Source organism: Doryrhamphus excisus, linkage group LG1 (assembly GCF_037039965.1).
Source record: "Doryrhamphus excisus strain RoL-2023G ecotype Guam linkage group LG1, RoL_Dexc_Guam_v1.1, whole genome shotgun sequence".
In the NCBI taxonomy this organism is placed as follows: domain Eukaryota; kingdom Metazoa; phylum Chordata; class Actinopteri; order Syngnathiformes; family Syngnathidae; genus Doryrhamphus; species Doryrhamphus excisus.
In genome coordinates, this window is record NC_136357.1 from 8,602,391 (window position 1) to 8,617,435 (window position 15,045).

Consider the following 15,045-nt stretch of genomic DNA (forward strand, 5'->3'; position numbering starts at 1 on the left):
CAAAACAACATTAAAAAAAAAAAAAAAAAAGACATGCAGCTCACGTGTCACAACCACTTACTGGCCACTGCATTAGGTACTCCTGCAAAATGCAATACAGCCGTCCCTCTCCACTTCACAGTTGAAATTTTCTTCAGTTTATCGTGGGTTTCAATGGTTTAATAAAGCCCATCATTAATAAAAACAGATGCAAATTGTATGTATTCTTGTCTTAATTCAAGCTTTGCAAGGCATTCAGTGGTGAATCTTTATCTCATCTTTATGGTCTTTTGCTGTACTTTATTGCTGTGTTGCTGTCTGCAACAATATAGAAATAAGTAATATTACCCCAAAACATGATAATTATAAATTATTCTGAAAACAAAGGCACATAGCATACATAAATCAATAAGGAAATTAATTTAATACAAGGCTTATTACAGAGACAAATGGACATATGAGCACATATAGTATGAGATTACGCCCCCAGTGAAAATGCACAGCAGCACAGAGCTAACATTATTAAACCTCACCTCTGTGCATTTACATTTATGAACAAGGACAAAGTGAAAGGAGAAATACAAAAAAAAAAAATACACGTCTGTCTGTGCAGCATTGGAGAAAGTCATACACATAAGTCTCACTTTGCCTCACACATGGTGTGTTCAAGGACCGCTGAACTAAGATACAAAGCATAAATTGACTTACATGTTCAAAACTGGACGCTTTCTAACATAGTCAGTGTAGTCAGTCAGCAAACAAATGACTCACTAATTAGTCACAGCACCACAAAAAAAGACCAGCTACCATTTAGCACACAATATAAATGATGTTTCAAAAAATATTCTAAATTAAACACTTCAATGCACAACATCATCATCAAATTTACCGTATTTTCCAGACTATAAGTCATTCCGTAGTACCACCAGCCATAGTCCAGATAATGCTGCACTTATTTGGTCATCTAACAGACACTGAGCAATGAACAATTTTCTTCTGAAGTGTACTTCCGGCTGTGGTTGTTCATATGAGGTGACGAAGCCCATTATGTAAATATAAGTGTTTGGTGCTAATGTAGTCAAGCCGCTTTTAACAATTATTTATGTACCCCCTACGGCAATCTGCGTAACCCTAGGGGTATGTGCACCCCACTATGGAAACCAAGGCAATGGAGCAAAGCTGATAGTGAGACTGTACGTGATTAGCAAGCAGTCATAGCAAGACAAGATTTTTAATTTCCTCTCTAGGATTGCGGTTTATTGTGTGCAGGAACAAGAAAGTCAACAAGCTAAAAAATGGGAAAGTATTTCTGCAAGCCCGCACAGAGAATGCTAAGAACATCAAACATTTACATATGGTAAGAGAAATGTATGAAATGTTGCTGTACTTACAGGTGTGTGTCTTCTTCGTCACCGATATGCCTGCAAAGAGAAAGAAAATATGTTAGTGTTGTTGGTATGTTATCAACAGGTCAAAATATATCAGTATGATGCAGTACGGTTGTACACCAGTGCAGACTAAAATGAATAATAAACATATTGTTAAATTAATAATGTGGTTTAGTTGTGTAGGGCGGAGCTAAACATTCTGCTGTCCATTGTCTGGCCAAAATAGAACTGTCACTTTCTTGTTGACAATGGAAAAAATACACGTTTGTTTTGATTGACTATGTTTATTCATTCATTCATTTTCTACCGCTTTTCCTCACAAGGGTCGTGGGGGTGCTGGAGCCTACCCCAGCTGTCTTTGGGCGAGAGGCGGGGTACACCCAGGACCGGTCGCCAGCCAATCACAGGGCACATATAGACAAACAACCATTCACACTCACATTCATACCTATGGACAATTTGGAGTCGCCAATTAACCTAGCATGTTTTTGGAATGAAAAACCCACGCATGCACGGGGAGAACATGCAAACTCCACACAGAGATGGCCGAGGGTGGAATTGAACCCTGGTCTCCTAGCTGTGAGGTCTGCGCGCTAACCACTAGACCGCCGTGCCGCCTGACTATGTTCAATGCAGCATTATATGTCTATTATCTATATTTAATATGTTGGTCTCTGCCATCAAACTGTAGCGGAATCTTCCCATTTGAACCCTTGCTGGAACGCCACCCCGCCTTTTACCATGAGGCAGCAAATGCAAGTATTTTGCAGGATCAGTCATATGCGTAACAGTAAGCTATAAATTATGTATTCTCATCAAATAAGTGACCAGCTGACCAGTTGTCAGACCAAGAGGAGTCAAGGCCAAAATGCAGCATTTTGTTGCCTCTCCCAATGAGCCACTTTGGTTCTCCACCGACATGCTGGGGGCTCCTCCACTCCGTAACGTCGCTCTAATGCCCCAAGAGCCGGACTCGGACGAGCGCACAGCCATCCTCAGTCCCCCGGTGGCCTACTTGATGCTCATGCTTTGCAGGGCAAGAGCACACTAATAGATCCCACTTGTCATGCTGAAGCAATGGTTAATTTTTCTACAGCTTGCGTGGGGGAAACTCGGGGGACAGCAAGTTGACATGATTCAATAACTCGCTGAAAAAGGCATCTGGACGAAGATAACAATGTTTCAGACACGTTTGAGGGAGAAACAAGTCAAAGTGCAATGATGGGGAAAATAAATAAGGCCTTGAGCTTCCTATAGACAAGCACGGAGTAACACATAACCGATAGAGACGCCACTGAGCAGAAAAAAGAAAAGCAGACACCCAAGAGCCATGCAGTCTGGAGTCTTGTCCCACTGCTTGGGACCAAAACCTCCTGTTGTCTCCAACTGCTACAATTACATAAGATGAACATGTCCTGTCTGAATTTTACACTCGTATGACAATAGGACACGTCATCATCATGCAACATTAGCATTTGTTAGTATTAACTACATTTGCTTGTCAAATTCACCTACTTCCATTGAAGCCAACATCTATTACATCATCTCCATGCCCTGCATATGTGCCTCCTCTCATGCTATTAACAATAAGGAACATGATAAATACATAATTTTATAGATTACAGCATCATCCTTGGGAAAGATTAAAGATTGTTTGATTCACACAAGAAATAACCACACAGTACATAGACTGAACATCAACAAATATGTTAAAAAAAACACCTGATTGCAAAAAAACACCCCACCGGTAAATACAGAATGTTCTTAAAGACAAGGTCTTCCTATTGCTATGCAGGTTAGGGTAAGCAGACCAGGTGGTTGAAGGGCCTTTCTTTCACCCCTAGGTGTCATTCACATTCATGTGATTGGAGGTGGCAAGGAGAAAGGGCCACAAAGCCAAAGAATGAGTCAGGCGGTGAGAAAGAAGGAGCTATTGCTGTGGGCGCTGACATTGGCAATGGCTGCCAGCTCATGTCTTCTCTACTGGATGGCAGGTTCAGAGGTCAGTCTGGAGGTGACAGTCTCCTTGGCTGACAAACAGACAAGTAAAAATATTGCTTACAGGCAGAGGATAACCTTGCTCTGTGGGTATTTTCTAAATTAATTTAAGCCGTATTTGAACAGGAGATTAGCACACTGTGCTGGGATGAAACATTTTTTTTTTAAATGGTGGACCACCAACCGCATGGGGTTGCCAGGGTTGGCAACCTGTGGTTCTTTAGCCTTATTGTTGTGGCTCCCTTTGCAGAGCCGGAATACTTTATTTTATTAACATCTGAGTAGGTAAATGTGCATTTTTGAAAATAATTCAAAATATCTGACTACGATAAGGCTGTGAATGCACCCATATTGGTGTACCCATATTGTACATGATCCGTACATGATCGGTTGTGCACATCTGGTTCAGCAGATGGAAACATGTAAGTGTTTTACTAAGAGTCACCTACCCCCAAAATATTATAAATAAAGTTATTGACCTATTGGGATTTAATTTCGTAAACAAGGCACAGTCGCGGCGCACCCACGCCTCCTTGTCTCCCATCGGCGCAAGTGGCAAAGAGGGAGGAGAGAAGGTGTGAGAAGGTTTAACACAGCCGAGTTTAATCTTAACCAATTAAATGCACGCCTCTCATTGCCTTTAAATGTGCATCAGAGGCGCACCACAATGCGCGCCATACACGATGTACACCAACTCGTGGGACACAACAGTTCCCAACAGTTACATTAAATGCAGCATCAGGCATCTTGCTTGTTTTCCACCAGCATTCCTGCTCTACATCACCAAATAGGAGAACCTTTGATGGTATATTTGCAATCTCCTCATCCTCCTGGAGTAAAAAAAATATATCCTACAGACAGATTTTAAGAACCAACTTTATATTAATCATTGTTTTTAGTTGTTGCTAATGGGTTACTTTTCCTGAAAGTCCGCGCAACGTGTTGGCTCATTTGGACCACAGAGATGAGCGATGAGTGAAGCTGTTTTGTGCTTTCATTTCTAAAATGTTGATTTGGTGATGGAGGGGGACAGGCCATTTATTATGTACGGGGTCTGATATTGAACAACTAGTAGGGGAATACTGTTAAGGACAAAAAAAATTCATAAGCCAATTATTGAAAGGCAAAATTGAGACTATGTTGTATTATTTTGAAAAGAACGACAGTGCACCTCCCTGCCCTGATTGCAATGTCGCCACTGATGGAATTCCCATTCGTATATTAGCATGTGTCACACTGGGAGGAGGGCCACTTGTCACACTGTGGCCTTTGATCAGTCACATTTCCCCTGCATCGGTCTCATGAGACTTTGCTCATGCTATGGCGGAAGAGAGACACTGTGCAGGTGACTAGAGGTTAACCTCCACCACATCTATCTGGAAGGAGGGTTGAGGGGGGCACACATCCTGTAAACATGCCACTTAGACAAGAGAAGAGTGAGTGCAGGCTCTCGCTACAGCCGTCTGTGGAGCGGCGTGCCACGGCAGGCGACTCAAAGTGACAGGCCTGTAATGAACTCTGAGGCGCACGGTGGGCTGTACGTCATAATTTCAGGTTCCTTAAAGCCTGACAGGGAATGATTATCATGGATGGTTATTGTCACCCTGCCTCCCTGGGAGACGAGGCATGCTCTGAGCTTGTTGCACCGTGACATTCAAAGTTACAGTCTCCTTCATATAATGGAGCTGTCCTCTCAGCGCGCTAATGGGAGCGATCCATTTAACCTGTGCCAGAAACACACAGACGAGGAAGTTCCTAATGCGAGGCCGTCCCGTGGGGACGTCGCGCTCGTCCCCCCCACACCCCCTGGCTGCTGCCTTCCTGCTGCTTGATTCATTGACTGGTGCTCCTCACTTATCCTCATTCACTGTTCAGTCTGGGGAGACAGGGAGGCTCACTTTGTGCTGCTTGCTCCACATGCCGCTATTGCACGGCCGACGCACACAAGGACACAAGCGGTGAGACGGACAAGGTGTAGCGGAAGAGCCGGCAAAGGTCTAGACAACTATACTAGAACCTCAGAACAAAAATATGGACCTTTGAAACACTAGCTCTTGCGAGAAGTTGGGCAATAACATGATCAAAATGGCTGCCTGTGCTACCACCAGAATTAAGTACACTTTTAAAGAATACTAAAACACTGAAGTTAGAGGAAAACTAATATCATTTTCAACCGCATAACTCAGGTTTGCACATATTTATAGTGAACATTTTTAGTAAATTTTCTTACTCATGAGAACCAAGTGTTATTTTACTTTACTAACGATGCTGTTGATGTTAATTTTGGGCAACTCCTGAGGTTGTTAATGATGATACGTTCGAGTCTGTCTCACTAACAAAACTGAGAAGAAATCACTACAAACAATGAATGTGTTTCTCCTATTAGACACATCATGGATCCAAAAGTAGCTCGCATTCTTGAGGTTTTGATGTGATTTATGAAACCGTAGAGTTGTATGTGGCACGATGCAATAGCTCCCCAAATGTTTGGCTGGATTCAAGAACCTCTGTAGCGTTCTAACTTATCAGTTTTTGTGAAGGCCAGGTTCACGTTACACAGAGTAATTTAAGCAATCCTCCCTTTTGCACTGACACACTTATTAACTATTACACCGCTATAAACTATAAGCGCAAAACGTAATTATTAAAAAAGCGTAATGATTCTAATCAGCTGCCCCCTAATATACTAAAACACTTAATCCATGGAGAGGCCAACCCTCTGGGGGGGCTGAAGCGAAAAATGACTTCTCTGTCTCCAGGCGCTGTTATTTCTGGTCATTTCTAATTGGTTTTAACTAAAAGCAACTACTATGAGACTCCACAGGTTACTTCAATGCATCACTATGGAATTGTCTGCAAATAGAAGATATACATCCAAATTAGTTTTAGAGGGCACCACAATTGTCTTTCAGAAAGAAGAAAGTAATGGGAAATTTAAGCATGTATGACTTCCACTAAGAAGTCAAGACATCCCAGTGGGGAAGGCAATGTTATCAGGGTGACCCTGACACCGCAGAAGTCCTTCCCGAGTTAAGTTATTATGTCATATACCCCGTACTCATGTCACCCATGCTTGTGTGCAGTTCTGCATTGCTGGGCTGTGCAAGTCTCCAGGTGAGTCCTGAGCGCTGTTTGGTGGCTCGTGAATTATACATTGCAGCAGAGGAATTGACGTGGCCCAGAAGGGCCGAGAAACAGCCGGCATGGCTGCAAGGCAGATTGAAGACTCCGACGGAATTTTAATTGTACCTCGGGGAGCACGTGTGATAAGTGCTATTGTTATTGGTAAGACACCGCTGCACACGTTTACCTTTGTGGGAGCTCCAATAAATGACAGCAAGAAGGTGCAAGGTACAGAGCTTTAACACAATAGTGTTTGGTTCAACTAAAGAACATGAATCCTATCAGTACTGTTCAACAAATATTTATCTCTGCACTTAAAGTCTCCATGGTCTTTCCGAATCTGCAATTTGTTACCACTGTGATCACACTTTTCAATAAACAACTGCTGAATCGGAAAACTCAATTAATTGATTGTTACTGGAAATGAGCTGGATACTGAGTATATTTCATCATTATTCGTATTTGTGTTTAAAGAAAACGCTCATTATGTAGTCACTCTTTATGCTCTGTGATTGGTCAGTCACACACAGCAGTGGCAGTGGCTCAACGACTTCACACGCTGCAATTGGGAAGTTCATTCATTCATTCATTTTCTACCGCTTATTCTCACGAGGGTAGCGGGTGTGCTGGAACCTATCCCAGCTGTCTTCGGGCAAGAGGTGGGGTACACCCTGGACTGGTCGCCAGCCAATCACAGGGCACATATAGACAAACAATGCAATTGGGAAGTTGAAAACGGCTTTTTGCTTGTAGCATTATGATTTGGTGCAGTTGATGCATTGAGATGCACTCGGGGTACTATAATATTTGTGGTATTCCTACTTAATGACATATTTACACCCTAGGAGGCAATGGCCATCAAAGACGGTGCCCATTTTGTAAATATTCACTTACATTGGTTTAGGCTTGTAATGCCCAAACAAATTGTTTTGTTGTGTGGCAAAGGTGAGCAGCCACAGCATGAGGGTTTGAGAGCTGCTCTGATATTGCTCACTCTGATCGCGGCTCAAAGTAGATGACAAAGCTATTCCCCCATGAGCAGCGAGCTGGTTCCTGGAGGCCCTATCGGATGCAGGAAAGACCCAGGGCATTGGTCAAAGCCAGGCCAGTGAAACAGGCCTGTCTGTATACTGTCCTCAGAGGTGATTCTCAACCCTGTGGTAATCTCTCTGGGATCCAATCTCAACCAAGCATGAAACCTAATAGCTTTACAGGCTGAACTGTAAATAAAGACAACCCGCATTCAGCAGACCACCCTGACGATCGTCATTCGCTCCACACCAGTCTGCTGTACTGTATTGGTTATATACTTCTGTAAGCAACACAATCCGGATTCACAGTGGGATGGGGGAATGTTCTGAATTCTTGTTTTTGGAGCTATATGAATAAAACTCAGTTGAATTGAATTGGGCTGCAGTTGCCCTTCCCGGCGCAGCCTACTCTACCAAATTGTTCTCATGGACCAAATCACCACTCCATGGGGTGCACCACCCTGCACAACCTTGCGCTGTGAACATAACTTTATTTTCCAGCAGGTCCCTGCATCACACCTGGAGCTCACTGGTATGTGTGAGTGACATGAAGAAAGGCTCTGAGTCAGTTGAAGAGAGTTTGTTTAGCACCATCTGTTGGTTCGCATTTGTAAATGTTTAAACTCCTGAATATAAGATAGCTCTTCTTTTTGGGACTTATTTTGTAAGACAAAAACCCCAACATCAGTACAAGTAGGTTAGACTGAAAATCACTTCTACTGGTTTCAGACAAATAATGCACTCTCAGTTGTTTTAAGACACAATTAATTCAGCAATTATCTAAATAATGAATTATGCACATCCCTTTTGTACACAATGGCTAACATTCATTTATGTAAACACATGGCATCATTACACACACACACACACACACACACACACACACAAAAACACCTGTGTTGTTTGTATTTTCTAACCACAAATCCCATTATTACAAGAAGGGTTAGAGGTCGCTTTGCTTCTCTAGAAGACATCCCCCTAGAGACACTTGTGCATTTCTATTCACATTGCCGTTTATTATCTTATCCTTACATAGGTCCAACTCTAAACAGAGAATACATTTATACAGCTCTTGGGGCTTAAACCGCAGTTATGCTCATTTTATAATAATAGGTTTTAATATCGGTCAGTAGGGATGTGCCCCCTTGGGCTAACCTATTAAGAGGAATTTAAATATCTAGACTATGCTGTGGTTAAATGAATAGAATCTCACTTGTTGTCATTGTCTTTGTGATGCATGATTGCAAAGACGATTCACATATGTATATATGATAGGCGAGAGCATATTCGTTTCATTATCGCATGCATTTGATATCAACTCCAGGATAGCATAAAGTGGGATTAGAGAAGGTGATCTGATGTGTATGCCGACAGTTAGTGACAATCTGTTAGCAGAGGCGTGCTGCTCTGTCAACATGTATAAACAACCTGAAGGGGGAAGGAGACCAGCACTTTTCATGACAAACTCATGTCAGCTAATATCACCTGTATATAAATATGGCTGACTCTGTATTATATTGGAAGCCTTTCATTAGCATCACTCACTCATCCTCAGCTCTCATCCAGCAGAGTGCAGAGCATGCAGGCACTTGTCTAATGAACATCGGTCTGTGGGGAAGGATCACTGTGAGTGAGCCCATCTCCCACAACAGTGGACTCATGGCCCTGCTGATGAGGACTTGGCTCTAATTGCTGGAATGGGAGGGAACTGCAGCCCCATTAGGTCTGGTCTTAGCACTTGCCAATAAGCCAAACTGCCCCGATGAAGCTTCCCATGTAATGAAAACTTCCTCTGAGATGAATTACACGTCTGTCAATTGACTAATTAATATCACAGACTTGTCTTTTACAGCTGCTACACAGCCAGTAAGAGAGGCAGAGGTTATTAAGGTATTTTCGGAGCACAGGAAGACATAAAGGAAGGAAAAAGGCGAGGCACGCTTGAAAGCACGCCACGACGCGTTGCAGTCATGCCCGCACTTAGCACCGCATCTATTTTTCATGTATTTCATAATTAAAACCTGCGAGTTCTCGGAGCCCTCCGTGCTCCGTGCAGATCAAAGGTAGTCCTATTAGCAAGGAGTTCATCAGTGGAGCCACTTTTCCATTTCCAAGCAACAGAGTCATGCTTAAAGCACAAATATTCTGTAATTACACACATGTGTGATAAGGCGACAGCCACAGAGCTGGACTATGATTAATAGAACACAGATCACAGTTGTCCCCCCCTCGTTTCTTTTTCAAAGCTAACACAACAGAGGACTTTATACACAAGGATAACCCATGAGTAGCAGATAATGGGCTTGATGAAAGACTGAATACATATTTCACACATCTCCTCTTATGGTGCAGGTAGCGTACGCTTCAGATTGTTGCCTTCTCACCCCTCCCTGCTGCATTCTCTATTTAAATGTAATCGCAGGATAACATGGGATAAACCTCTGCAGAGCGCAGACACCATTCCTCCTTTCTGCTGGGATATAGGCCGACACAAGTAACTTGACTCCACAATGAAAAATGCTACATTCCAGCAAAGCACAGCACCAATAAACACAGAAATCTAATCTGTCCTTCAATCTGGAATGAAATATCCCCTAATAAACCCTAAACATTGTTACTGTATGTCTCAGTAAAGATGGTATCCCGTGGAGTTTGTATATTTGCCATCTTTTGTAGAGGACGAAAGTACTATGTACTTTAATATTACTATTAACATTTACTTTGTCTTGACCAGCACACAAACTACTTAGACACACATGGTAGTTTCTCAAGTGCAAAGTCACATAAAGCAGCAAAATATTATAATATAAATAATAAAATAATATAAATACATTATACCCTAGGGCATAAGGGGAACCAGGAAAATGCAATAAAATGGAGAACTCTGGATCATACAAGCATATTCAAGAGGCAATTTGCGCACACACACACACCGACCGTTCACCAACCTTCCCCAAGGGGGCCCCCGCCCCACTATTTGAGTAGCACTGTACTAGAGTGAGCATAATCAATTGATCGTCCCTGAAAAAAATTCAATCGATTGAGCCACAATGGGATGCACTACTTGGCTGCAACCAGCAGAGGCGCTGTTGGCTCTGTCTCAACCACTTTGCTATCTGAAGAACAATAAGATGATGTCAGATGTTAGCAAAGCATGGAAACAGGAGTTCAGAACAGTGAAATAGAGATGTCCCCATCCTACAATTGCAACTCAATGGAATAAAGGAAAGTAGAGATTACTCATGCTCGCCTAGCAAGTCAGTATCTCTGCACTACTTTCAAGTTATCCTATGAAATATACATAATAAATATACAATTCAGAAATTGTATATTATGAAATACAAAAGCAAAATAAAAATACTTATATTTTTTAAATGCATATATTCTAGGGAGTAGTGACACCCCAACCTATATTGTATTATTGAATATCTTGAAAAGGTTCATTTAACCATCACCGCTCATTCTTTTAGTGATAAATAAACTAATTTTAACCCACTTATTAACTATAAAATGGAACTCCATGAATATTGCTGACTGTTTACATGATATGTTTGTGCAAGGCCATCAGAAGAACAACTTGCGCTCAAGAGAGAGGAACTATAATTAGTTGCAGTAGCGTTCACACACTCATAGGTTCTCAACTTCCTATGCCTTCTTAATGAAAACAATAACAACTCTAGAGCTTTCGGAACCAAGTTAACAACACCAGAAGCTGAACTTCTCTAGGCTCAGGGGTCATGCAGAGTTCATGGTAAAAGTGTTCAGTGATAACAAGTGGACAAGGGAAGAGGAAGAACACAGAACACACAGAACAAAGATGCAAAGCCTGATATGCACTTACAATGTTTTCACACGAAAAAAAAAGCAGCACATTTATTTGGAAGGCAAAAGGAGACCCTGCCTTGAAAGAATATTGTATCCCATCAGCGTACATTGAATTTATGACTATGTTGTGACTTTATGACTCTATTCTCAAGATAAAAAAAATGAATTTGACAATGACAATGTGGGATGTCTGATGGGATACATTGTGGTTGTCTATGGCCACACAATTCAAATGGCAAAATAACTTTAAACTACTGAGTCAGGAGTGGGGTCCGAGGCTCTGGCCATACATTGTCAGCAATATGACGGACTGTAGTCGTGGCTGGCAGTAATAATTAATAGCATAGTCTATAAGCATTCCATTAGGTGCAAGCAGCTGTCATAAACATCTTAATTAATTTACAAAGCAAGCAACTGGGGAATTATGGCGACGTAAAAATCTGCTTCCCTCTGCCGCTCCATAGCGCTGGAACAGATCGGGCTTTTAAATTTTTAAACATGCCTTTCATGTTCTCCAGAGCACTAAAAAGCCTTTGAACAGTCAGGTTGTTGGAGATTCACCTAGCAGTCCAATAGCAACCAGTCCATGTGCTATTCTTCTTTTCATATACGTAGCAACAAGGTCTCTTCTTGGACGCTATCACTCACTACTCCTCTTGTCTTTTGCTCCATGACACAACGTGGCTCTACTATAGTATGTACTATGTTAGACACTATACCATAGATTTGCCCATAAGACGCTGTTGCCCATACTGACCCAGTTCTCAGAAGAATTCAGAATGATTTTGTAAGTAAAAATTAAAAATATTCAAATGAATAAAAGTTTTGCTGTAGCAAAATGTAGTGTTTCCTGCACATCCACAATACATACGATAAAAATAACAAAATAACTAAAGGCATCGCGCCCATTGACAGCTGGGATAGGCTCCAGCATGCAACCCTCGTGAGGATAAGCGGTACAGAAAACGGATGGACAACTAACACAACTAAACAACTAACACAACATAATATCCATCTATCCATTTTCTATGCCGATTGTCCTCATTAGGGACCTGGGGGTATGCTGGAGCCTATCCCAGCTGACTGTGGGCGAGAGACAGGGTACACCCTGGACTGGACAACATTATATGATAAATAAAAAAAATGAATAAAATTGGCTGCAAAGTGGGCCGAGTGGTTAGCCCACTGGCCTCACAGCTAGGAGACCCAGGTTTGATTCCCTCCTCGGCCATCTCTGTGTGGAGTTTGCATGTTCCTCCCACATTCCAAAAACATGCAAGGTTAATTGGCGACTCCAAATTATCTATAGGTATGAATGTGAGTGTGAATGGTTGTTTGTCTATACTATGTGCCCTGTGATTGGCTGGCGACCAGTCCAGGGTGTACCCCACCTCTCGACCGACAACAGCTGGGATAGGCTCCAGCACCCCCGCAACCCTTGTGAGGATAAGCTGTAGAAAATGAATGAATGAATAAATAAAATACACATACCGTATCCTCTCCTTAAGTGGAGTGCATTTGTCTTACACAATTTGTCCAGTTCAATTTCTTGAACACTGTTCCACCTGAACACAGTTTTCTGTTCATTTTCATTTTCACAAGTGCAAGTTCCCATCCTCCCCCACTTCCAGCTGAGGTTGTTATGTGAGGTGGGACAACCACAACAAACACTTGCCTTACGTAAGAGGGGCATCCTCCTGAGGATACCGAAATTACAGCTCAGAGACAGCGGCAAAAGAATGTCGCTCTCACTCTGCTCCGTATCCAGATACCAAAGGGTCAGAGTGTTATGGTGAAAAAGTCCCCCTCAGTTAGAAAGGGTGAGATTAAAGTGGCCTCTCCATTATAGCATAAGGGTTTAAGAGTATTTGCACCTTCAGAGCTTGGATTTTAGAAATGTGTGACACTAAGCAGAGCTGACCCAACATTTTGGAGGGGAAACAGCTGAGACGAGGCTGAAATCCCTTATTCAATGAAATCCAAGCCAACAGCTCGTATGCTTATTATATTAGGAAACAGGACCCACACCTCATCATGCACTGAATACAGCATATGTATTCACGGTGTGCAATCAAGAGTCTATTTAACCATGCAAAACATCTACAATATGGCATTTACTAAGTGGACATTGAATTTTAATGTGCCCATTACTCTCTGATGATAGCCAGGCATCCTTTTTTTTTTTGGTCTCACCCCAATCCGAACCTGTCTTTGCCTTGCCATCTCTCTCCATTTCAGGCCGTGCTCTATTTGCTTAACCCAGCCAGTGAAGCTAAAGCACTCCCAAGGCACATGATCAAAGTCAGCAGTCAATTCACATTACAATGCATTGATTTGATGTTTCCTAACCTCCCAGGCCTTTCTCTAAAACTGCCAAGGACCTTCAGGATATTTCACAGTGTGCCCCCCCTCCCCTCCCCCTGCCACACTGCCTTGCAAGTAAGCGTAAATGTGTGTGTGTGTTTCAGATATAGGGTTATATATGGAGATGTTTTCTGGGTATTTGATATCATTTGAGTCAGTTTTTTTTTGTAGAAGAAGGTGCCAACAGCAATCCATGCCCCCCCCCTTTTCCAGTATGATTACTGCCCTCCACTGGCCTGCTGTTTCTGATATTGTTTCACAGTAAATCACTCCCTTGCTCCTCTCACACAGCACACTTCGTTTGCTTCTCATTATTTATTCATGTGCTATTTTTTATTGAGTTGGCTTCTATGCTTTAGCGACTGCCATTTCCCCCCGATGGGCCCTTCAGAGCACTTCCATGTTTTATTCAATTACAACAACCTATTATGGCAAGAAAAAAAATAAAAAAAAGTTGTGCATGGCGCTCAGTCACCGACCGCTCGCGTCTATGGTATATTCTACTTCTACAGGATGATTTGAACAAGCCTGCTTATAGAAGGACAGCAGAAGAACAGAGATGAACTGTTAACAGGCGGCTTGGAAGGCGGTGAGGCCAACTCAGGTGAAAGTGAGGGGAAACTAAAGACATAAGAGAAGCTTATCGAGAGACACCATTTGTGGTATAGCGTGAGTACAACAGAAGAAATGCAATATATGCAAAATACATATATTATTTGTCAATAATCGTTCTCCTCAATCCAAAAACTGGAGTGTATGAAAACCAAAATACCTCCATATATGAATCTCACTTCTTTTGTGAGATAGTATTTGCAAGACACAATTAAAGGGAATGTGTGTGTGTTTTTTTTTTTTAAGAGTAAAATGGCACTCCGCTGAATAAGTGCAAGGCAGACACAGTCCATTCTTCTTGCCAGTGTGCATCATTTGGCGTACTCATCATGTGTGAGGTCCTAAAAGCGCCGCACTATTGTTATTTCATGAGACGGGCCGTACAAGTAACCGCAGTCTGAGCGGCAGAGGGTGAATTCTCCTGCATGGCTTCACAATACACAGACAACACATTTAGAGATGTCAGCTCCAAACTGGAGAACAGTTGTTAGGCGAACCCACTAACCCCCGTGACTTCACCGCGTCTAGCCGAGATGCTCTGGAAACCCCACTTAAAAATGCATTGGGTTTTCTTGACACTGCTCAGCGTGCCAGGGGTAGGGGTAGGGGGCTCGTTGCTTACCCTGCACTTACATAATTTACAAAAGTGAAGGTTTAAGTGTAAGTGGGGGCGGGTGCATTGGTTTTATATGAGTGTCAGTGAAAGGGGGTCGCTACAGAGAACT

The 15,045-nt window shown here is 42.3% G+C and overlaps 1 protein-coding gene across 1 annotated transcript in view; it reads right to left on the bottom strand.

The window, feature by feature from the left end:
- Nucleotides 1-15,045, bottom strand: part of roraa (RAR-related orphan receptor A, paralog a) — a 210,561-nt gene that overhangs the window by 71,797 nt on the left and 123,719 nt on the right. The window contains exon 2 of the mRNA XM_058075290.2: nt 1,371-1,400. Coding sequence (XP_057931273.1) covers nt 1,371-1,400 — 30 coding nt within the window. The remainder of the gene's footprint in view (nt 1-1,370; nt 1,401-15,045) is intronic.